The sequence below is a fragment of the Gobius niger genome (genome assembly GCF_951799975.1).
Source record: "Gobius niger genome assembly, chromosome: 4".
NCBI classification, from domain to species: domain Eukaryota; kingdom Metazoa; phylum Chordata; class Actinopteri; order Gobiiformes; family Gobiidae; genus Gobius; species Gobius niger.
Window position 1 is genome coordinate 7,245,390 of NC_136855.1, and position 25,865 is coordinate 7,271,254.

The following is a 25,865-nucleotide window of genomic DNA, read 5'->3' on the forward strand; positions in this document are numbered from 1 at the left end:
AACAAGTATACGAAATGTTACTTGAACTTGTTACTAACAAACACACATTTCCAGTCTTTTCTTCTATCCATTAGAAGTCTGAAGTTCTGTCTAAAGCAGAATCTCCATGACTTCTTTCTTCACATGTTGGTCTGTGACTGACCAAGTTCAATGAGGCCTCAGCCTTTTTACTGGAAACAAAGAGCAGATTGTATTTAGTGTCATGTTACTCATGGTGTCTGACCTGAAGTTAAAGTTGAAGAGTGTCATTCACATTTACACTGAGAAGGTGTTAACAATATCGACCAAACAGTGTCTAACACTGGAGCATTTCCTGTGTATTGATACTTAAAAAGTAACTGTTTGACATCGATCTATAATCGATACTATGGTATCAATCCAGCCACCCCTAATTGATATTTTAAGGACAAACCGAACTTAAGCTTGCAGCTCCTGTCACATGATATGGATGGATCAATATATCGATACTATGGAATCGATCCGCCCATCACTTCTGTGTGTGCATGACACATACAGCAGATAAAATAAAATTCACATTCAATCAGAAATATGAAAAACCTTATATACTGTATATCAGATTTCTTCCTGTCTCAATGTATCCTTAGTAGGAAGGAAGGAACAGGAGTAGTAGTGGCAGTACCTTGAGGTCAGACACCTCGGTGTAGCACTGCTCCGATCGAGTGTGGTCTGACAGCTGGACGTTCCAGAAGCAGGGCAGCTGATGCACCAGGACTGGGTTCTGCTTGATGAAGGCGTTAAAGATGTCCTGTATAACAACAAAAACAATATAACTATTAATAATGCAACGGGAGACATACTGTACATCACATGGACAAGGAGAACACTGGACTTCAAAAGACTCTGTTTGCTTTAAAATCTGTCTGGAACAAACGTTTAAGATCGAGGGCATGTCTGTGTTTTGTGAAGTGACCCCATACAGAGGAGTAAGCAACCATCTGTCAATCAATCTACCACTGTGATGTACCACTGAACCAGGACAGAAAGATTTATATATATATTTTTTTAACTTGGCATTCTTTGCAAAATTTGTACAGCGAAATAGAAAGTTGTGTTGAAGTGTAACAGATTACATAATAAAAATATTATAAAGCTGTGGAACCCATTTTTTCCTACTGTGAGAGGAGAGGACATTATACTGCTGTAGACAGCTACTCTCCTGCTCGAAGTTGTACATATATTTACAAAAAATCCATCCATCTTTCCATAGATCCATGCATCCATCCATTGAAAACCTTGTCCTGCTGAAAGTGCATGTGTGAATGTGGTCCATGGCAAAAGCTGATATAGTCACTGCTTGTACTGTATCTTGTGGGCACCTTAAAAGGAACAGGCCACCGTTTTTCGCACAAAGACCAGACAGGTACGCATCAACTCGTCTAAGCTCAGGGTAAGAACATATCTCAGCATGGAAACACGGTGGCCAGTTCCTTTAAAGGTGCATTATGGAACTTTATATGCATAAAAAAGAAAATCCTTGAAATTTGTGCGTAATTGACCTTTTGGTGACCTATGGCTGTGTGGGTGGTCAGCACCATCACGATGGCCTCTACAACGCTCCAGGATCAATAGTTTTGTTTCTGGTGAGAGGATCATACAGGCCACTGTGATGGAAAACAAAGGTGCTGAGCACCCATGCAGCCGCTGGGTCATCTGGAACATACTCCCCTCAAAGATACAGTAGAGCCACACTCAGCAGGAGAGGCCAGGAAGTATCTCCTCCGGGTCAGAAAAGTTCGAGCGTTCTGGCACTAACAGGAGCTCTGTGCATGTTTGGGAAAGGCGTGACTGACCTGGTCGGCCAGAGAGGTACTGAGCATGCTCATCAGCTCCCTCTCCGCAGTGAGCCGCCACATCGTCTCCCAGCGCATCCGCCGCAGCCGCTCCAGGTACAGCAGGATCACCCCTACAAAGACACGGCCACGATCAGGGTTAGGAATGGGAAATGTGATGGAAACTGTGTTTCACTCACACAGATCTCAGAAACTAGAAGGTCTTGGCTTTCAAATGATAATCCTGTAAACACGCTTTGGGATTTGGATATAATAATATAATAATGTATCGTTTTTATAGAGCGCTTTTCTGGACACTCAAAGACGCTTTACATTGCACTATTCATTCACTCCACACTCGGTGGTGGCAAGCTAGTATTATATTCCCATCCAAGTCCTGCCAGGCCCCTCCCTGCTTAGCTTCCAAGGTCTGACGGGATTGGGCATCGCAAAGGTGGTATGGCCACATAAATATGTATAATTGCAAATCCTTAAATATGAAGAAAAATGTATTGCAGGTTTTCTGTCATTGTAAGTTTTCATATGAAGTTAAGTCCTTTCAAGCATAAAAATGGCACAATTGCATTTATTTTCAGCAAAGAAATCTTAATGATGGATCATGGTATAAATGTATGTTTTCTTGTTGACACATTAGTTACAAATATTGACATTTTTCTTTTTTTTCTTTTTTATATTCACCTGTGTTGAAGCCTCGTCCCAGTGCAGGCCACGGCTTATGGTTCTTCCACAGGTTTCCCAGATACCAGTCGCTTTGGTTCTCCACCAGCCCGATCACCTGCTTATCTGAGGAACAGAGAGGGGGATCAGTTACGCTAATACAGAAAACCACATATAAAAGGGAAACTATGCAGATTTGAACAAAACATAACACAGAATCATATTTCCATGTTAACGTCTCTCACCGGTGAACTTCCTGAAGATGCCCCACAGCTCTGCGATGTCGGTGGCGAAGGTGATGTCTGTGTCCAGGACGATGACCTGACTCAGGTCCGCGGGCAGCGCCTTGGTGAGGGTCAGCTTCATCAGGCCGTAGATCCCAGAGTAGTGCTTGTTCGGGATCCACGACACCTCAGACTGAAACAAGACACGGAGCGTAACGTCAGTATGCTTAATGTTGTTGGTGGAACATTTCCTGACTGATCCAAAGGTGGGAAGATCTATCCGGACTGTATCGTTCAGTTATCGGTACTGTAAACCAAGTATCATCATTTTTTCAGGGTCTCTGACTTTATCAAAAAACGTATATTGATCATTTTCTTCAAACTTGTTGAAAGCAAACCTTAGACCTCACACCTCGCATATTACATCTATGAAGCCGTGCAAACTTTAATGTAAGCGTTTAGCCACTTGGGTAAGGTTTTATATCAAGGGGTGCTTGTTAATAAGGCATTAACCTGGTATCTGCCATCTTAGGGTTAGCAATTATGCATATCCAAGTCTGCTTGTAGTCCCCAAGACTCATTATAAGACCCGATGGGACCTGCCTTTTCAGTCTGTTGCCCACAGACTGTGAACGCCCTGCCCCGACTCTGCGTTTGAGCCACTCTTTCAAAAAGGATCTGAAGACGTGTTTATTAAAGAAGCTTTTGGTGGATGGGTTTTCACTAGTGTCACTTTAATTCTACAGATGTACTATATACATGTTCTAATTGTTTGTTTTTACCTATTCTCTTGCACAGAACTTTGTGATTTTATCTGTGAAAAGCGCTTTAGAAATGAACTCACTCACTCACTCACTTAAAACATCTGCAGTGAAAAAAACTGAAGAAGCTTGTAGTCACCGTCTATGCAGTCTGGTCATGGCCAACGGAAGATTTTTTTATAGTCAAAATGAAAGCCCAAATCCAAAGTCTACCACAGCTGGAATCTCTTTTAACACTGCACCAGGGAGACATTGCACTGAAGGTAATGGCACAACAACAATAATAATATGCAGTTTTTCTACATCTTCTGAGTGGGACAGATCACAAACACTTGATGCACACTGTGAACAAATGGACTGAGTCCATTATACACATGGCTCTGGTGAGTGTGGCTACTTTCAATCCACCACAGTGGAAGCTGAGAATAAAACGCAGCAAACACACACACAACATGTGTGTGGACTACAGCGTGTGGTATATGTTGAATATGGGTCCTGAAGCTACACCGGATGAGAATCACACCAATGGAACACCTTATGTGCCACTTGGCAAGACATTTAACCAAAAACGGAAAAGTGTAAATGGGACCATTTCATTTATCATCTTATTAAAGTGCATATGACACATTAGACACAAGTTTTGCTAAAACATATTTAACACAATTACATTGAAGGTTTGACTAAAGATTGTACACAGCTTTCTTTAGTTCGACCATTTTTGTGATGTTTATAGTTTAACTTACTTACTGAACACTGACAGGAAGTGGCATAGAAAATAGAAGCAAACCATTTAAAACTGTTGCCGTGCCAACCATGTTACTCAATGGGAAACATTTCTTCACTGTTCACTGAAATAAAATAATGATTATTTACAACAGATGTTATCCCTCTAAATAAGTCATATTTATATATGCACTTTAAAGGGACTAGATGCAAGTTCGTCATTTTATGCTCACTACTGCCACCTCAGGTCTTACGTGTAACTGCAGCTTCTATATTAAGCTCGTGCATGACGGCACTTCAGACCCGAAATAACACCTTGGGCCCGATCTTGTGTCTCAAAACATTTTGCGCTCAGTAGGAGCGCACTTTGTGATCTTGCCACTCCAGACTTGGCGCATTTAAGTGGGTGGAGACACAGGAGGCGAATGGCACATATAGCGACGCCATTTGGAAAATAATCTGCCAAGAGCCTGCACCGCCCCGTGCGCCACCACAAGATCTGGCCCCTTGAGTGACAGTGCAGGATTTCAGAGGCAGTTGTGGTGAACAAGTCTGAGCTCATTCTACGCATTAGGACATGGCTGGAACATGTAGGGGAAAATACTTTGTTTTAACATTTTTAAACTCTATATAGTCCCTTTAAGGACAAAGTACACAGCAAATGTTCCAGCGTCAATTTGACACTGGTTGGTGTCTATATGAGTCCAAACTTCTCAGTATTAGTGTGAATTGACTCTCATAAGAGTAAACAGACTTGAGGTAAAAATTGTGGCCTCAGAATTTGTACTGATAACAAAGAGCACATTGTGTTCAATGTCATGTTAGTGTCACTCATGGTGTCTGACCTGAAGACAGTCACTGTTGGACCAACATGGACCTCTAAAGATGCAGTAGTAGCTCCACTTTTCCTTACCATACTGGTCTTATTTACCAGTACCCAGCCCCACTGTATGTGCACAAGGGAAGCTGGACACGTTCTGCACCCGAGTGTCACAGACAGAGGGCTGACAGCTTTTCACTTTTATTCACATTATTCATTCAGCTGTCCAAACAGAGCACAGCCATGCAGAACAACCATGTGTGGACTTTTATGGACGGAATAGATTTTCCTTTGCCATCTGTTTAGGAAGAGGAGAATCAATGAAAAACATTTCTAAAAAGCGCCAGTTTAAAATCATTGCACAATAAGAAACATGCTGCGCTGCTGACGCATATTTACTCGGTGTTTGACTGAGACGCGCTCAGAAGCCTGGCTTTGCTTTGGCGAGCCGTGTGCACACTCTGCTGAGCGGGCGCCACGGTGAAACGGGCTCTTCACACCTCATGCGCTGCGTTTTTCTCGCTGTTACGCTTCAAAACTCCGTAACCACAGAGCACGGAGGAGAGCCTTCCCAGAATTTTAAAAAGAGAAGGTGTGAAAATGACACCCCCCCCCCGTCCCATCTGGCCTTATTGGTGTTTCACTAACAATGAACAACCCCCCGTGTCATTAGCGAGCGGTTGAATCTCATTTCTGCCAGTCTCCCGTGCCCATCCGTGCGTGCGTTTGTGGACAGCGGCGATCCGTCAGCGCGCCGCTCCTGTCGTTTATCCGCGGCGTGTGATGAATGAGCTCTGAGTCCTATGTGTCTGTGAAACTCCAAACTCCATCTCCCACTTCAAAAAAACACTCCCCGCTTAAGCCCCGCGCTGCACAGGAACAGCTCATCACCAGTCGGACCGGGCTCTCGCACGCAAACGCAGGTTAGCACGACTCAGAGGATCAGGGAGCTGCTTTTCAGAGAAGGTGCTGCACAGCAAATATCCCAGAGTTCATTTAACACTGTTTGGTGTCCATATGAATCTCCAGGACTTCCTTCTTAACCTGTCAGTCTGGCAGAGACTGGAGTGCATCTAGGCCTTAGTATTTTTGTTTTCTACAAAAAGGCGGAGTAACACTGACAGCCCACATATAAACACACCTTCTCAGAGTTAAAGCTAAAACTCACAATTAAAGGGATATTTCAGGATTTTTGACATAAGGCCTCATTTCCTAGTTATCCAGAGTGTTGCTGATTTCTGGAGATTTTTTTTGTTTGTAATTCATGCAGTTCTTATATTTGAAGAGTTACATGGGGCTAGGCTAGTGCAAGGCTAGCGCATTTCTATGGTATCAGCTAGGGTTGTGCCGATGGACAATATCATCGTCCATCGTGATGGATGAGCAACATCATGATGGAGAGCCACCATCGTGATGCCACGCCCTCTCCTGTCAGAAACACGCACTGATCTTCTGTAGGCCATGTAAACCTTCAAACTTTGCAGGGATTGCACTGTAAATTAAATCACGGATATAACTAGTATGCACGCTAGTGTCAGTAGCCTGCCAGAAGCCATGATGTGTTAGCCGTAATTATTAAAGTAAAGACGCAGCGCTGCTCTATTTCTGATGCGTACGGAAACTTAAACCGTTTTAAAATGACGATATGGAAGTCACATCGGAGCTAGCTGAGCGCGCGGATTATTCTCACGAATGACCGAGAGAGGAAAGAGAGAGGAGAGAGAAAGGCGGTGCAGGAGTTAAGAGGTTACGAGCTCACGGACCGGGCGGCGCGTGGAGCGGCTTCAAAAACGTAGCTACAACGCAAACTTCTAAACATTGTCCCGTTCACCCACTGTTTCTTAAACATTACGTTAAAACTGAGCAAATGCAAATAATAAGCTCCGATTTACATTTGTATTAGTGTGAGAAGAGCCTTGGAGTTCACGCACTGAATAAGTCGTTCTCCTCTCAGACTTTACGCACGAGTTTTAACACATTTCTGTTGCAAAAGTCGTGTTCCATGACTGTGTTGAGATCATGTTTAGTTTAGATCCATTTATCCTGCAATCTCACATTTTCCTAGCATACATACATAATAATATGCAGCTTCTATATAGGCTATGTCAATGTCTTTAAAAAAAATGCTTATAATGAGAAATAGACGACATCATCGTCCATCACGATGGTTCACTGTAAACATTGTCAACGGCCAATTAAGGGGACATCGCCCAACCCTAGTATCAGCTAGCCTGCATTAAAAACAGTCTGACCCGCTCCACAGAGCACCTGAGGCAAATCACGTGTAACGCCAGACTAACCATATAAATGGCTGTGTCGATAGAATCATTTTCAACTGACCTTGCATCACATGAATGATCGCATTTCGAGGGACTCTTTTCTAGCAGATCACTCCGCCGCCGCATAGCTTATACAACCACGAAGCTGATGCTGCTCAAATATTAGGTTTTTTAAATGCAAAATGGTTAAAATTACTTTATCGACACAAACATTTATATGGTTAGTCTGGCGTTATAAGTGATTTGCATCCGGTGCACTGTGGAGTGTGTCAGTCTGTTTTTAATGCAGGCTAGCTGATATCATAGAAACCGCGAAACTCTTCAAAACAGAAGAACTGCTTGAATCACACAAAAAATATCTCCAGAAATCAGCAACACTCTGGACAAGAAGAAATGAGGGCCTATGTCAAAAATCCTGAAATATCCCTTTAACCAAAACAATAATTAGTGCATTAACCATGAATTAATCACATCATTTCCCCAAACACACTCCCATATCTGTGCACACACAAGAGGTCTCAAACCTTTTTACATGACGAGGTACCTTCATGAAACAAAAGCCACAGAGCGCTCCCTAGCCACATTGTGCAACAAGCCAATTGATCAGTTTAGGGCTGAGTTTCAGCATCATTAACATGACAGAATCCAGCTGTCATTCTGCCAACGTTCAACACTTCAACAGCAGAGTACAGAAGACAACTCAAGAACCTTCATCTACTACTACTACTCAATGTTCTTACTGTACTTCAAAGAAATGTCAAGTGAGCAAATTCAATGATGGGACGGTCGGTGATTCGGTCGCCTCCTAATCGATGCTGGCTGTGCTGTTGCTTTCTTCGTGTTTAATCTGATTGAAATCTACGTAACTTTACACTAATCCTTCCTCCGTTTGTTTGCGTAGCCTACAGCGGCATGTGTGTTAAATCAAATTGTTCAAACGCTGTATCCAGCACGCACTCATGACACCGCAAGATTAGTCACAAGGAAAACAGAAAGAAAAGTCCGGAACGACCGATGCGATACAAGAACTCCGCAAAGACGTCTAAATGGCAAGATGAATATTTTAGTATGTTCCCCACACACACATGCTTCCAAGAGTCGAGACCCTAACTTTTCTTACAGCGGGTAAATGACAGTAGAAATAACACTAAATAATTGTCGTCGCATGCAAAACAATAAAAAAAAGCTTTGATGCTCAAATGAGTTGCTTTGAAAGTGTTCCATTAGGCTGTTTTGATTCACGAGCTGTTATTATCTTAAAAGACTTTTTTCCCGCAGATGAGGCCGTTCGATTGATGACACAAAGCTCTTGTCAGTCGCAGTTAAGGCGTGCATCTTTGATCATAGTAATACGCGGCCTCCGGGTTACTCTCCCCGCGCTTTGAAGCCTTTGTGGCGCGTGCGGACCTCGTTCTTAAAGGGCCGGCGCGCGGTGAAGTCGCCTTTGTGCGCAAACGGGCCAGGAATGACACGGTCGTGGAGGTCGTTCGCTTTGAAGTGACGCAAGGAGAGAAGAGAGAGCGAGAAGAAGAAGAAGGAGAAGAAGAAGAGGAAGAGACGGAAATACAGTCAGACAGACTTAAGGAGCAGGACGGAGCATTTTGGGGGGAAGCTTCCACAGCCCAAATTCAACCGTGCTGCTCTCGAAGGGGGGTCCGAACCACTCCGACCCCGGGCCACTTTTACAACGGGGTCTGGTTTGTTCTCGGACTGGTTTGGGGAGAAGACACGCTGCATGCACTCATTGATTGGATGAGGGAGAATTCACACTCCAGCAAACACCACAAGCCCAAGAGCAGAAATAAACAGAACTTAACCAAGTGCTGACCTGTTTTGGCGACCGCGTAGTTGTCTGAGATGTTGAGCTGAAATATTTAGCTAAGCAAAGCTAGCTGATTAGTATTAGGGCGCTTTGAGAATAAAGGTAAAGCAATGTCTGGAAAGCATTCAGACAGATCTAACTGTACTTTTACATATAGTGGCGCAGAGAGGTGAGATTCATATAAAAAGTTGGCAATACACAGGAAGCTGTTTCCCATATCAGCTTGAGCGTGGCCCCACAGTGCCACCTGGCGGCACCGCCCACAGAGCTCTAGACCCATTTAACAATTTGTGCAACCCACTTCATTCTGCTCCCATTAACTCATTGAGTGCCAAAAACGGAAAAACTAAACACTCTAATACAACTTATGTGTGATTTTGGGAGTTCTGTGATGAACAGAAGTGAAATAAATGACGATCAAAAACTTGTGAAAAGTCATGATCTGGACATTTCATATATATTATTGCGTTTCTTTTCTCTCTCTTTTTAGTCCGAGGGGGCGTGGGGTTGCATAGCGAACAGCTGAAAACCCAACACTTCTCTCTCGCTCTCTGGAGTGCGTTTGACAAAGCAGAGCGGCTTCCCATGGACAGATCAAAGCAGTTGAGATTTTATCGTTTTTCTGAGTTTTCAAATGGTCAAAATCGGTCCAAGGACGGCTGAGAAACATCCTGTTAAAGTCTTCCATCCGAGAACCAGGCTGTTTAAATGCACACGCCATAAAAAGCAATCGATCTGCAGCAACACGCGGTGTTTCAAAACATAACAATGTTGTCCTTTGAAAATTGACTTGAAACTAATATATCTAGGCATTTGCCTCTTCTCATAATGTTGGTGTCCGTCCAGAGAGGAGAGAGGCGTTCAGCAGAAAGGAGAGTGTTTGATATCTCTGAATCTAGAAAAACATCTGTGATTTTGATCAAAATTAGCCTCAGTTTAGCTTAGGATTTCTCAGGAACCGAGGCACGTACAATTAAACGATTTTCACCTATGGAGAGCTTAGATTCTCGTCTTTCAATCGAGCCATAGCATGTGTCCATATGCCATGATGCTCCAAATATCATGAAAAATAGTCTGGATTGTTGGCACTCTACAGCTAAATCCCGAAAATAGCGCGGCACTCAATGTGTTAAAAAACAGCTATAGTAGGTCTAGCTCTCAAATAAATGGATCTCGAATAATGGGCCCAATCTTGTGTTTGTAAACGCAGGCTTTAGACTAGACTTTCGTGCAGACGAGGGGGTTAAACGGGGGCTGTAAAGACACCCATAGCCAATGTTTAGTACAATAGTGGCCCCTCCAAGAGCCTTTTCTTCCTACAGACGAATGTTTTCAGGGAGAGTAACCCGGTGGCGGTGGGTGAGGGTGTGTGGGAGGTGCATGTACCGGTGTTTTGATCACGTTTCTGCGGCGTGTAGAGCCCCGTGCAACCCTCTTCAATACCAGAGCCAGCAGTTTGTTCTCTCTCTCTTTCGCACAGTTTGTTTGCATGCAAGATGTCATTCTCTTCTGCGCTAACGCTGTTGTTGCGCCATGCGGAAGATCGGGCCCATAGTGTCCTGTTGTTCTATAACTGGAATCCTCAAACATCCAGGAAGATTAGCATTATAAAGGTCGATAAATCAAGACAGCTCAAAAACATCAGCCTTTATACGAGTATGGTAAACACAAATGAAAATCGCATGTATGATTATTATGCTTTTGTTGGGCCACAGGATCAACTAAGCCATCGAAAAAACGTTGGTGAATAAACAGAGCAAACAAATTGGACATTTTCCGACACAGTGGAGTGGTGTAAGTAAAATAAACCTTAACATATGACTTGGCCAATTTTGCTTTTCAGCTAAATGACAGATACTATAATATATGTGCTAGTTTAAGTGTCAGTGTCTCGCTGATTCCACACTGCAGCTGCCCGTCGTGTCCTCCCTCACCTCCGCCTGCGTCACCGAGAGCCATCTTCAATTAGCCTGAAATCCCTGAGCACAGGAACAGAGCGTACGGAACTGTGGAGTAACACTGCGGCCGCTCTAGACCCAACAGTTTGTCCAGCAGATAACGGAGGTGTCCAAACTAATGTGCACTTTATCACAAACGCATAACCTCGGCTGCAGTCTGCCGTCGGACCGCCGTGTTCCAGACGAGGGGGAGGAAGGTGTGAGATTTGATAACTTTGGAATGTGTCTTGGTGATGAAAATCGAAGAGCTGCGGGACTGGAAATGGCAGCAGCATGTGAGCAATATGTCCAAGACGACGGCGAGAAGACAACATTATCTGCTTTACATTTGTTTGGTTGGAAGGGCTGCACGACATATTGGAAAATTACAACAATATTCAGAGTCAGATGGAAGACCTTAATGATTTTCTGGCTTCTAGTGTCAGAGATTGTAGGAACCAATAACGTAATTACGGCCGAAAACATAGTAAAGGCCAATAACGTAAAATGGCCAATAACGTAATAACGGCCGATAGCGTAATAATGGCTGATTACATAACAGCTGATAACATAATAACAGCCGATAACATAATAACGGCCGATAACATAACAGCCGATAACGTAATATCGGCCAATAACGTAATATCGGCCAATAACGTAATATCGGCCAATAACGTAATATCGGCCAATAACATAACAGCTGATAACGTAATAACGACGCAATGACGCAATAACCGCCGATGACGCAATAACCGCCGATAATGGGGCTGTCACACCTTGACGATCTGGCCAGCGTATGCCAAACGCTGCATACGCTGAACATTATATGTATTTTTTTCAGTTTTGGTATAAATAGAGTATTCATAATGAGTCCACAACTTATACGTATAACTTATACGTGCATAACGCACGGTAGTGTAATGCGACAAGCCAGTGTCCTGAGCAGGGCAGAGTAAGTGAGGATCAAGCTAGGCCATGGGGAAGGTAGACGTGATGCGCGGGTTGTGGGTTACACCGCGGTTCGTGGGCTGGCCGTGATTCGGGTCATGAAATTCTCCTTTGACCGCGGGGCCGGTAGCGGCCACACTTTGCCGCATTCATTGAATTCAGCCACAACTTATTCCGTCATGTTTAGAGCAGGTTTTTGACGTTAATATGCGTTGGATTTTCATAAAACAGGCAGCGTTTTGCAGCTTGTGATCCACGAGAGCGAGAGAGAGAGAGCGAGAGAGAGTGAGAGTGAGAGAGAGCGAGGACACGCCAGTTCTGTTCATTTCAAGTACATCTTTGGACAGAATGAAAGCCGTGGTCAATTCAGATGGATCATATTTTTATTGTGCAGTTTTTAATGGTTGTGGGGCGGGGAAGGTTATTAAAATATAAACAATGTGCGGGGCGGGGCGGTGCAGGGCGGGCAGAACCTTCTCAAAATGCGGCCCTGCAGGCTGAAAAAAAAAAAACTGACGCGCGCAGCACTATTAGACATCACGACTTATGATTAACGTACAGTTAACGTGTGTCAACGATCACATAACTTATATCGAGATATATGGCCCATCGAGATGGGCCATATATCTCGACGGGCCATGCTAACACAGTGGGTATGTGCTCTACTGGGATCTGCAGCATTTATTGCTGTTATATGCTTCTGTTGCAATTTACAATGAAAATAAAGCGTTGACCTATCGATTGAATATGAGCCGCTAAACAAATACGAGAATCAAAGACATCTCAAACCTGCCGTCTTTGCTAATTGTGACTATTAAAATTGCGGTTTCGGTTTGATTGCTGTACAGTAGTGCGAGCGGGCTGCGTGATAAAAAGCAATTTGTCCAATGCTACCTCACGATATGCAACATTACCTAAACCCTCGCCGTGTTTACTTCCACAATCTATCTGCAACGTTCAGAAGAGAAATGAAGCTATTTAATGATGTTGTTTCAGATTGTGGCCTCGATAATAAACACCGTTCAGCCATTAAATAAAGTTATAAAAAGCAAAGGCGTAGATATGAAAACGAAGAAGTGGTACCAATGGCTATCAGAGCATGTTTGTAGAGATCTAAACTAAAGGTTAACAAGATTTGTATATAAAAAGACCCTAGTGATACAGGATACTTTGATTAACATACAATATTATATTGGGCAAGTTTAGCCTCATATAGTCGCAGCTTTTGCCATTTCCTTTGGCAGTGACTTTAAATGATATGAGGCTTCAGTCACAGTTATAGCCAAGTTTAAATAAAGTTGAAATTATGAAAAAATATGGAGTTAACCAGGAAAGCACCGATCCAGACAAATCGGGAACATGCAAACCTCACAAAGAAATGCCCCAATACAGTAAGATAGACTTCAATGCCAATGTATCAAGAAAATGCACAAAGAAAGGCATGTCTTGTCTTGTAATCAGTAATCTGCATGTGACGCTGGAGTCCCTAACCCCTGTGCCACCATGCTGCACATACTGTTCTCTCGTCTTACCTTGAGCTGCTCGGCGTCGTAGAAGCTGACCTGCACCGACGGCACCATCCAGGACTGGAACAGAGCGCTGAGGATCTGATGTGCCACGGAGTCTGTGATGAAGTGGAAGTGAAGCGGGTTCCTCCTGCGGAAATGGGAACAGTGACATGTTTTAATCCAAAAAAAATAAACTAAACAAAAAACAGTGAGGATTTTGGTGCTTGTATCTGGTTCCTGCAGCTTTGCAGAACAATTTCCTAAAAAGAAAATGATGCAAACTTGTGAAAAGCAGGTCCATGTTGTGCATCAATGCATTGGACCAGGGGTGCCCAAAGTGGGGCCCGTGGGCCAAATTTGGCCGACCGAAACAATTCTGTTGGCCCGCCAGAGAGTGACCTATTTTTGCGCTGCGTGTGGTTCATACTAACTCTCTTCTATTCATTCTCAATGGTAAATATAGATGCAGTACACTTTTTGGCCACCAGCGTCAAATTGGGGGCGCTGTTTCACTCCTTTCGCAAAGTTAAGGAAACACTGTTCTGGTGTCTTGGTATTTATCAATTACAGAGCGTTGTAGCATCAACTTTCACAGTTTTCCAAATTTTATTACAAAGGCTGTTGACATCAACAACAGTATATGTTAAAAATGGACTTATAAAAGGATCAATCCTGAACTGACATTTCAACATAATCGAATGTGGCATTATCTTTGAGTTAATGAATGAGGTAAAGTTACTGTAGGTGCTGTAGATACAGGTGTTGTTTTTTGCACTAAGTGTTGATTTTGTTCTACTAAAATCAGGCTTTTGCCATAGTTACAATTTGTTTTAATATAGCATGTTTGCATAGATAGAATCAAATGAGTAAGTAACTTTATAATTTGCAGTTATATGTGTTTTTCGTGCTTCACATCGCCGTGTTTTGCCCGTGACTCAGAGGCAATTTTTCATTTTGGCCCTCGGAGACAAAAAGTTTGGGCATCGCTGCAGTGGACAATTACAAATTATTTATTTGATCATACAATTTAGTCACTAAAAAAGCGCTGCCTGTCAACGGTTTTGTGCGAACGGCCGGTAGAGATCACTCTGGCTCCTTCCCTTGTCCGTTAGTAAATCACAAACACAGCATTTTCTCTGTCTATTAGAGGTGACAGGGGCATTAAGCTGTCCACAGACGCCATTACATTACCGAAATACCGCCAGCCTTTGTGATTCACTAATCGCAACTTCGACAATATCGAAATCCACCTCGCAGCCTCAAGTTATGTTGACCATAACTCAATTCTGGCTCGCTCGCTCTGATAAAAAAATGTGCATGAGGAACAGAATCCGGCTTGACTTTGGGAAGAATCATTGCACAGTGATGTACGGCGCCCACACAGTCGACACGGCAGACTTATTCCGCAGCAGTGAGGCGTCATGAATCTTCCCCCCCAGACAATGAGCTGAGGACTGCCATTGTATTTACTGCACTCCAGCTCCACAATAACACAGGCCTTTGACACGCCGAGTCGGAATCCCTCGGAGAACAATGGGACCAGACACTGCCGCGCGTCTCTGGGTCCGGGACAGTTCCTTACGTTTGATTTGTACACCAGTCTGCTGCGCACATCTGTTCACATGAGTGTTAATCCGTTTCAGGCGCATCACAAACGTACACCGGTGTGAGTTTGTGTCATTTCAGCAGGTTCCAGACAGTTTATTTTACCTAACTTGTACTAACTTACCAAATAAGCACATTTTGTGTGTGTCCAGATCGTATGGGACGAATTCTATACACATTCTAATCCATAACCCAGTGTTGTTTTTGGCAGCCCGAGCACTTTTGGTCGTAGTCTTACAGTCTACCTGTCTGGTCTTTGTGCCCGTCGAAGAGTGTGGTCGCTTCCAACTTCACCCCCGTTTGGAGCTATAGGAATACATTGGGAGAGGCCAAATGCTAACAACATCTTTGGTCTTTGTGTGTGTGCCAGACAGGTACGTATCAACTCGTCTAAGCTCAGGTAAGAACATAGCTCAGTATTTAAAAACGGTGGCAAGGCAAGTTTTTTTGTAGAGCACAATTCATACACAAGGCAATTCAAAGTGCTTCACAGTTGCATAAAAACAAGAAAACAAATAGAATCAATAAAAACATCAACATAAAACAAATCAATTACAGTAAAAGGCAAGAGTGCAGATTAAAATACTTTCAGTTAAATGAATGGGCAAAAAGAACTGTTTTCAGCCTGGATTTGAACATTGTCAGAGTTGAGGCCTGTCTCACATCCTCATGAAGACTATTCCAGATTTCCGCTGCATGAAACTGAAACGCAGCCTCACCATGTTTATTATTGACTCTGGGAACCACCAGGAGACCCCTCCCTGAAGTTCTCAGGGCCCGAGATGGTTCATGCGGCTCTAACATGTCAGAGATGTACTTTGGTGCTAAACCATGAAACGACTTGTAACAAGCAGAGCTGTTTTAAAGTCTATTCTCTGAGTGACAGGAAGCCAGTGCAGAGACCGGAGCACTGGACTAATATGGTCGTATTTCCTGGTTCTTGTCAGGACTCGACAAGAACCAGGTGGCCTGTTCCTTTAAAGCAGAACTAAGTAACTCATGCCCCGAGAGGCCATAAGCGCCACTGCACACTGTCATAAGTGTTTCTGTGACTGTAAGCAATAAGTGGCTCCATCTGCCTTTTTGTGTTTTTTGTGGGTGCAATTGGACACAAGAGGGCGCCCTTCTCAGTGTAAATGTGAATTAACTTTCTTCAGAGTTAGACTTTAGGTCAGACACCATCAGTAACATGACGCTAAATACAGTGAGCTCTTTGTTTCCAGTAAAAAGGCAGAGGCCTCATTGCTCTTTTGTCACAGACTGAGAAGTGAAGAAGGAAGTCATGGAGATTCTGCCTTAGACAGAACTGCAGACTTCTGCTGGATATAAGAGTCATGTAAAAAGACGTTTTATAGGAAACACATTGTTTTTCTCATATTGCCATTTTAACAATACAAAATGACTTAGGCAATTATGCTATGTGGCTAACGATATGGAAAATTATTATTACAAAACGTAGGTGTCGTAGCATATTGAGTTTTTTTTACTCATTAACTGTTGTGAGAGTACTACACTGACAGAAAAGACAAAGGGAGACAGTGTGCATCCAATTACACTATGAAGGTAATTTTTTTCACTCAAACTTAGCTGTAAATACAGTGTTAAAGTGGCGCTAGCCCGCAGTTAGCTTTGCCCGTTTTGATTCCATTTGTGTGCATTGCGCCTCCGACCCAGAGGCAGGAAAGTTGCAATTGTGTGTTTTCCCCCAATCATCCCATTAACACTTGTATTACCCCCAGAGGGACTACGGAAAGGATTTATTAAGGTAAACAAGCTACTTTGTTCGAATTTAAGTTTTAGTCACATTTTAGTCATTTCGAAATGTGATCGGTCAGTCTAGTTTTGGTCGACGATTTACAATTTATAATATATAACCGGGACTGAGGGCAACATTTTCATACAGGACACGGACAAAGGATAGAACATTTAATTTATCTGTTTTGCCTTTCTTCTGTGATATTTTAGTTTAGGTAGATTTTAGTGAAGGAGGAAAATTAAAACCCTTTCCAGCTCAAAAAAAGAAATAATCAAAGCAATCGACTGAAGGATGGGCCAGACGAGCCGGCCAAACTCAAAGTAAAGACCTTGAGCGTCTGCAATGCAGGCATAGAAGCCGAGAGACACACGTCCAAACTATGCAAAAAGGCCCATAACTGAACCAAGTCAAAAGAAAAGCGGAAACAGAAGCCGAATTAAAACTATGAGCTCAGACACAACATTCAAAAACAAAAGAAACGAGGATAGAGAAATGAAGCCAAAACGTAATACAAAAGCACAAGGAAAATTATACAAAAAAGGTGACCAAAGGAAAAGCTAAAACATGTGCCACAGTTTTCGACCCCAGATGGAGCGTGACCTCGAGGTTTATTTGATGACATTTGACCTTCTGACACGTTTAACTCACAAAGCCCACTGAAGTACTTTCTATCAGCGTGATCATACAGTATTACTTCACGTACCTGTGAAAGAGGACGGACTTGACCAGCGTGACCACGTCTCTGCTGGCGTTGTGGCCCGCGCACACGCACGCCACATGGATCACCTGTAAACGGGAACACACGCCATTACATTTACTCACATAAATATAGTGAAAATACATTTATTTCAAAACTAAAAATCAGCCATTTCATGAGTCAAAATGGACAAAATTGCCAAGATGATCACACTCAAAATCAGAATAATGGAGTGAGAGCCAGGCTTAAATGGATGATTTTATTTTGTTGGAAGTTTAGTTGTTGGTTTTTGATATCTCGCTGTTATTAGTCATGCGCTCGAATCAATGGGCGAGGAAATTGCTTCTCCTTGGTCCTCATGGCGCGAAGCTGAAACTGCTGCAATACAATGGAGACTCTGGAAAACTGTGATGGAGCCTCTCTCATTTTAGCCCATTTAAGGAACAGCGCCATGTTATTTTCACAAAATTGCAGGACCATTACCGTGAATGGGGTGGGATGGCGATTATGCATCTCCAAAATTGAAATCTATGGCTCTAATATTTGGTTGCCGCACATTTAGCTTTGATTACAGCACCATTCGCTGTGGCGTTGTTCCAAAAAGCTTTTGCAAAGTCCAAAGATCCAGTGTTGCATTCGTTTTTCACTCAAATCTTATATTGACGAGCCTTCTGTGGAGAAGGCATATCCCAAAGATCTGGACTCTGTTTCATTGTATGTGCTCAAAGATTGAGATCCAAATAATAGAGGTCTTTACTTGAAAAAATCTAGGAAACCGATTGCCTATAAAAAGTCTAGTTAATGTGGCACATTATTTTCAAGTGTTGGGAACTCACTAATTTCCAGTAAAGTCATGGAGATTGTGTATTACACTTCTGCTGAATGGATGAATTAAATATTACAAAATCAAGTAATTTACTTAAGTAAGTTACTCTTACTTTAAAAAGAAATAAAAATCAACAAGTAAAACATTTTATTTTGTATTTGATATATGTGTGTCTCGGTTCCTTCTGTGTCATGAATACAGCAGGACTGATGAGGACAGATGTTCATACTCACCAAACATCCTGTTTTCTTTTTGATTTGTAAATTTAATTTGAATTTCTAATATCTTCATGCTTTTACAGCAGACTTGAATTTTAGAATTTTACTCTAGCAGAAGTCTGAAGTTCTGTCTAGCGCAGAATCTCCATGACTTCCTTCTTCACCTGTCGGTCTGTGACTGAAGAGCAATGAGGCCTCAGGCTGAAAATAAAGAACACAATGTATTTCGTGTCATGTTACTGTCATGTTACTAAGTCAAATCTGAAGAGGGTTGTGGAATCATTTTAAGTTGTGAAAACTTGAACAGAGTAAGTGCAATATAATTGAATTAAGTATTAAGTATTGAGCAATTAAAATGTTCAATTTAACAATACTGGTATGGAAGCTAACATTACTGGAAATGAGAGAGTTATCAACAGTTGAAAATAATTAGCCAAATTAGTTTTACTTTTTCAAAGCAATCGGTTTCCTGGATTTTTTCAAGGACAGACCATTTCAATACTTACTTTTCACTAGTAGCTCAATCAGCAAGGTAGATTGAACTGAACAACACTGAATATATTCAACTATTACTTTTCTCAGTGTAGTGTTGCTCAACCTTAGGTCCAGGCGGCGACTTGTTTGTTGTCAGGCTTTGTATTGGTTTCTTTTGATATACTGTAGAGAATAAAAACTACAATCCTAACAATAACGTCATTTGCATACAGCCTACAGAGCGCCCTCACATCTGGCTCGACGGTGCGAAAACACCTCTCTGTGCGGACAGTTCTAACATTAGCGTTGAATAATTGGATTCACAGCGGGGTTTAACTCTGTGTTTCTCTCTGCAGTAATTATCGGCGCAGGTGGCCGGATATTTTTCACTCTCCTCCCGACACCTCCTCAGCCTCCGCCGACGGATAACTGCTTCTAAACCAACTTTTACGAGGAAAGTTGGCGCTAAATGATCACGTTTATTAAGCGCTCGCGTTCCTGCCTCACCTGCGTCAGTGGAGTTGGCGCTTTGAAGAAGTTGCAACGACATATTTTACCTCGCAATGCAGTAAACATTTATGATTGTGTGAGGCTACACACTCCAAAATACATTTTAAAAAAGTATGCAAAGTTATTTTATTGCCGTGTAAAGCTGCGTCTCACGTCAGGGTTGCCAGGTTTCCCCGCACAATTTGGACTTTTGAAGCTTTAATGGGTGGTAAAAGAACTGCAGGTTTTGCCAGCACTGTTTTCTATTTAAAGGAGGTTATACTTAGCTTATTCCTGAATAAAAATCACTATTATTAGCAGTGTTGAATTACTTTACTTTTAAAAGTAACTCATTAAGTTGGCTCATTTCTCCTCTGGAAAACTAGCTTGTTACATTACTACGCTAATTTATTATGAAAGTAACACGATATCAATAATAAACATCTATTTTTTTCTGATACTGAATGCTCCATTTCACAAACTAGCTAACGCACACAAACAGCCCGATACCAGTAAATGCATTTAAAGAAGAACTAAGTAACTTGTTTGCCTTAAAAAATCCTTCCCGTAGTTCCTCTGGGGGTAATATAAGTGTTAAAGGGATGATTGCAATCGCAACTTTCCCTGGACCCGGAGGCCTCAATATACACTAATGTAATCATGAAGAAGAACAGGCTAACGGGCAAAGCTAACTGTGGGCTAGCACTTGGGGAGAGCACTTGTGTAGATACATTATGTTGAAGGAGTGTAAACTGGAAATGTATTCACAGGATATTAATGATTGATTGTTGAATGTTAATTTCATTCTGTGATAGACTGTGGCCCCAGTGTGAACCAAGCCCCCGGGACTCGGAAATTCGCCTTTGGATTCAATTCGGCGTGTTTACATTGATGCGTTTTATCATGATCAAAAGAAGTTCCACCTCCCGCACACTCTTGATTAGTAACAAAACATTTCCTCACTAGGAAAAGTAATTGGCTTAGATAAGAAAAAGACATAAAAGCGCTTTGATTTATGCCGATTTGGACTGTCTTATCGCCAATGAGTGGAATGGTGGCACAGCGGTTAGAGCTTGTGCCTCACAGCTAGAAGGTCCCAGGTTCGATTCCCACCTGGACGGGGCCTTTCTGTGCGAGGTTTGCATGTTACGTAGGTTTCCTCTGGTTAATCCACATGCACAATAGGCCAGGCTATGAGAGTGTTACAGAGTCCAACTGTGGGACAATCTGGTGTGGCGTGTTCAAGAAAGGGCCTACTGTATCTCACCGGCCTGGAGACTAGTTGGAGACTCGAGTTGCCGCTGGTCACAGAGATGTCTCCGAGATGTCCCCTGGAGTCTCCAGGTAGTCTCGGTGAGAACGACAGGTTCAAATTTCCATGGAGACTCCGCAATACTATTTGTTGTCCTCAACCTCAACCTTTGAGGTGTTTCTGTGACATTCCTGCAATGTCTCTGAGATCTCCTTCGTATCCGACAGGTCTAAGAGACTCCAAACAACTCATTGAGACCTGTCAGATACCAATAAAGATCTCAGAGACATTGCAGGAACGTCACAGAAACAATGTCTCAAAGGTGCTTGAGACTGTCTAGACCTCTCAGAGACCATGCGGAGGCTACCTGGAGACTCACCTCATGTCCAGGGGAAGTATCAGAGACATCTCTGTGACTATAACGGCAACTCTAAACAAAAATAATAATAAAACAATGGAACAATAATGATGTTGTGTCTTTCTTTGTCTCATTTCAAGTGTTATATTTTTTTCTTATTTTACAGGCTCTACAGTAAATCTGACTTTTTTTCTTTTTCTTCAGCCTGATATGTGTTGATGATTTGCTATTGTATAGTCGACCAAAAAATACATATGCAACACAAAGGGGTTTACCTTACCATGTGTTGACTTATTGGGTATATCATGAAAATACATTTCTACTCAGTCAAAAAATGTAGGTAAAAAATTAGGCATAGTGCCTTTATGTGTTTAATATTTTATTAATTTAAAGCAAATGTACGCTATTTCCACTGATGATCTTGTTGCGAGGCAGTCCAAACCCATCCAAAATCAGCATAAATTGCCTCAACTCAAGCACTTTTTAAGCAATTTTTTTTTTTTTGCCAGGACTCTGACTCCTCACACCCGGTGTTTTTGTTTTGTTTTGTTTCTTATAGGACTTCTTTTTCAAATCTAAATTAAATGTTGTATTTTAGGAAATGCCAGAATATTTACATTTTAAGTTTTGACATCATTGAACTTTTACACCTAAACAGTTTGACCTCGAGTGGTATTTTCAACAAGTACTTTCTGACTCTTACTGAAGTAATAAGTAAGGATTAAACAACGAGGAGCTGTGCATTAGACGGTTATAATGCACGACGCGGAGTCAAGAACACCACGACACGTGTATTATAACCGTCTAATGCACGGCTCCTCGTTGTTTAATCCGCTTATACCATGGTCCCACAAACGTAACATTTATAATAAATGTTTTTTTTTTTCATTTACTAAACTCACTAAATATGCCAGACTACCAGGACTATTTTCTGTGGGTTATTAGCCGGTCACTAAAGGCTCGTCTCAGAGCGAGTCATTCTCCAGTCAGGCTCAACGAAACAACATCAGCACAGAATCACAACACAACAGGACTAACCCGGAAACACTTTTCCGTGGAAGTAAACACCGATATGCAGCACTCGTGGGCAGGAGTTATTTCACTTTTACGCTGTTGAACCTGAAGCTAGCTAGCTAGCTCAACGAGCTCAACTGTTTATGGAAACAGCTGCGGTGGAGTCGCTCACACCTGGGCCCCACGAACTGAAACTTTTATGTTTGACTTTACTAATCCAGACAAATATGCTTAAATGCAGGATCATTTTTTGTACGCCTGAATAGTGCCTTAACCGTTTAATAGAAATGGAAAGCTCATATTTTATTAACAGTAGGCTAGCCTTGCTGCTTACTCTCCTCTACTTCCCATTTATTAAACGTCGTGTTCAAAAACGTTGAAATTAACCACAAAATCCATCTCATATGTTCCTGTCAGTCACTAATTACGTGTTTATCTGATTCAGCTGCGTCATGCGTTGCTATGGCGATGCCCACAGCGGAGTGATATCCCAGTGATTTAACTACCGGACTACGTGTGCGGTTATACCAAAATAATGCACGCCCCCACCAGCCAATCAGAATCGAGTATTCACCCAGACCATGGTATAATAAAAGTTAAAGACTTCTCTGTCCACATCTCGTGTTTCAATAACTGCAAAAACTCTTTCCTCCCTGTACGCCGTACCTCACACTTGTGGACAGGGGGCGCCCTGGGGCAGTCGGTGCGGTTGCCCTTGTCCTCGGCCGTGGTGTCCCCCTCCTCCGGACCCGTATCCGCCGAGGCGCCCCACTGCTGCCCGCCGTAGGTGCCGTCCGCGGGCAGCTGAGCGGAGGCCTGCGACTGGCCGAGCTGCAGGCGGATCTGCCGGTTCTCCTCCTCCACCTCGCGCACCCGGGACTCCAGCGCGCTCCGGTCCGGCAGCTGGGGCGCCGGGCTGAGGGTGAGGCAGGGCGGCAGCAGCAGCGCACGACCGCCTGGAACACAACAGAACACAAGACACAGTCAGAGCAAGAAGCCATATTTGACTCTAAACAAACCAAAAACATGTTAAGACCAAGACTGCACGTTTGGAGTCTGTAGAAGCTGAGATGCTTAAATTTGGAGAAAACGGCCTAAAGTTTTACAATATTGTAAAACCTTCAATATGTCAAACCTCACGTTAAGCCCCTTCAGGTGGGTCCTCTCCCACTGTAACCATCCCCTATTCATTGAAGGAAGTTCCCACGCCTCACACAGTCTGTCATGGTTATCGAGGAACGAGAAAATAAAAACCCAAAATGCAGGACTGCAACAAAACTGGTAATGTTTAATGAATGATGAAAACTAAAATAATAAAATCCAGAGATAACCAAAAACTCAAACAACCCAGAGCTGACATAGACAATGACAAGACAGAGGACAAGGGAAACACAGGGGTATAAATACAAGAGGAAACGGGGCACAGGTGAAACACATCAGGGCGGGGCCGGCAAGTAATGAGGGAAGTAAAGCAAAATCACAAGGACAGAACACATGTCAAAATAAAACACAGGACTAAACCAAACACAAGAAAACAGGTGAACAAAAGATGAATCGTGACACAGTCATTTAGATTCTACATTATTGTGTGAGGCGTGGGAACTTTGACTGTTGGGAATCACTCGTCTCAGAGTCACTGTGAGTTTACTGTCTTCAGAGTGAAACCTCAAGTTAGATAATCACCATGAGTGACAGTAACATGACAGATTGTGCTCTTTATGATCAATATAAGACGTGGTGGAGAAAAGGCATGCACGTTTTGCATTAGACAAAACTTTAAGTGACTTTCAAAGGCCTGTTAAACTGTTCTACTCTAAAGAGCCACATATGGCTCCAGTTATGGTCCCAGTATTTGGACACAAGGGGGCGCCCTTCCAACCTTCTTAGTATAAATGTGAATCAACTTTCTTCAGAGTTAGACGTTGGGTCAGACACCATGAGTCACAGTAACATGAGACTAAATACAGTGAGCTCTTTGTTTCCAGGAAAAAGGCTGCGGTCTCATTACTCACTTCTCTCGAAGTGAAGAAGGAAGTCATGGAGCTTCTGCTTTAGACAGAACTTCAGACTTCTGCTGTACATGGACAATTCTGAAACTAAAGTATGTAGTAAATAAAAAATGAAATGAAAGTTCTAGTTTTTTTTTTGTTTTTTTTTAAATCACACAATTGATGCTTTTAAAGGTTGAAGAAATATCCATAGATATTATCTGTCGTGGTGGGTCCTGGTGGACCATGACAGATGTGGACAGGACTGTGGTAGATCTACTTTTACTTTGGAGAAAATAGTTACTATAGTAACTGTTGAACAAATGAACCTCATGAGCTTCTTCTGCAACATCTGTCCACATCAGTCCTGCTGCACCACAACTCTGAGGAACTGGAACAAAAATTACTCTACAGCAGATACAAATGACAATGGTTTGTTTCTGTAAAATAAGAGTCACTAATAATGAACATTGACATTATAATCACAAAAAATCAGGATTTTCACACTTACTAATATGGAATAATCAAATTTCAATCTTTTATTGTTAAATCCAGCAGAAGTGTAATGTTCTAAAGGAGAATCTCCATGATTTCCTTCTTCACTTCTCAGTCTGTGACTGAAGAGCAATGAGGCCTCATCCTTTTTACTGAAAATAAAGACCTCACTATTTAGTGTCATGCTACTGTCTGACCTACAGTGTAACTCTGAAGCCAATCAGATCACAGAGACTCAGAGTGGGTTGTTCTCAAATCTGCACCAAACGCCAAGATCTAAGCTCTTAGAATACAAACAATAAACCCAGAATAGAAAGGGTTAATGATCAGAAAGCAGTAATGGGAGCGCTTTATTAATATGCTTTGTCCCTTTAAATAGAAAGATCTAAAATCTGAAAAAATAAAACTAATTTTAAGGCGCAATGTTCTGGTACCCAGAGATTTTGTATCGAAAGATGCACATATAATTAAAGCTTGTCACCTTGGCCTAATGTGAGGGAGGCTGAAGACATTATTCACCCCGACAGCCCCTGCAAACTTAGACAGCTGTATATAGGAATGATTACAAGAGGTCACTACTTTCCAAAGCCACTGTCGTGAAACTAATAATCTTCTCCTTTGTCACACTTTGTAGCAGCGTTCTACTCTTTTAACCTAAAATCATTAGTGAGATTCAAAGCAGCAGAGTCTGATAAGTGGGTGAATAGCTGGTGATCATTTGCTAATAGAATAAAGCCTAAACACCTCCGTACAGTCGTCTCCTGGGAGCCCGTAGTTAAAGGAACAGCCCTGGCGCGGTGCAGATTTCGGGCCGCGGCAGTAAATCTGAGTTGTTGGGTTTTGACTAAGAGGCCATTTTTCACACGGAGCGCTCCTCTCCCCGGAGCGCCACTGAAAATGAGCTCATCACACTTCTGCGGTGCAACGGCTCCCACAATGCACCTGGGCCGCCGCTGCTATTATAAGAACGGGGAGTATTAGGACAAAAAAAAAAAAAAACAGGAACCATATCGCCCTCTCGATGAGGAAGAATTTGGAAGAATAAAGCGTTTCTAATGAGTTCACGACAGAAACGAAGTGAAGTGTGGAGAACAAAGACAATGTCATATTGTATTCATTCAAGAGCAGAGGGACGAAGATGTGCAAAAAAACAAAAGTATTCTGTCACATAAATCTGTCTCTGGTCCATGACAGACAGGGGGC

General features: G+C 42.5%; 1 protein-coding gene and 1 long non-coding RNA gene across 2 annotated transcripts in view; one reads left to right on the forward strand and one right to left on the reverse strand.

Annotated features, from left to right (window-relative positions):
• Positions 1-25,865, forward strand: part of LOC306961973 — a 333,958-nt gene that overhangs the window by 129,939 nt on the left and 178,154 nt on the right. The gene's annotated exons all lie outside the window — the stretch shown is intronic.
• Positions 1-25,865, reverse strand: part of large2 (LARGE xylosyl- and glucuronyltransferase 2) — a 243,606-nt gene that overhangs the window by 34,185 nt on the left and 183,556 nt on the right. The window contains exons 4-10 of the mRNA XM_079554901.1: positions 22,846-23,135; positions 17,555-17,637; positions 13,515-13,638; positions 2,714-2,885; positions 2,490-2,594; positions 1,812-1,924; positions 641-766 (exon numbers count right to left, since the gene is read on the reverse strand). Coding sequence (XP_079411027.1) covers positions 641-766; positions 1,812-1,924; positions 2,490-2,594; positions 2,714-2,885; positions 13,515-13,638; positions 17,555-17,637; positions 22,846-23,135 — 1,013 coding nt within the window. The remainder of the gene's footprint in view (positions 1-640; positions 767-1,811; positions 1,925-2,489; positions 2,595-2,713; positions 2,886-13,514; positions 13,639-17,554; positions 17,638-22,845; positions 23,136-25,865) is intronic.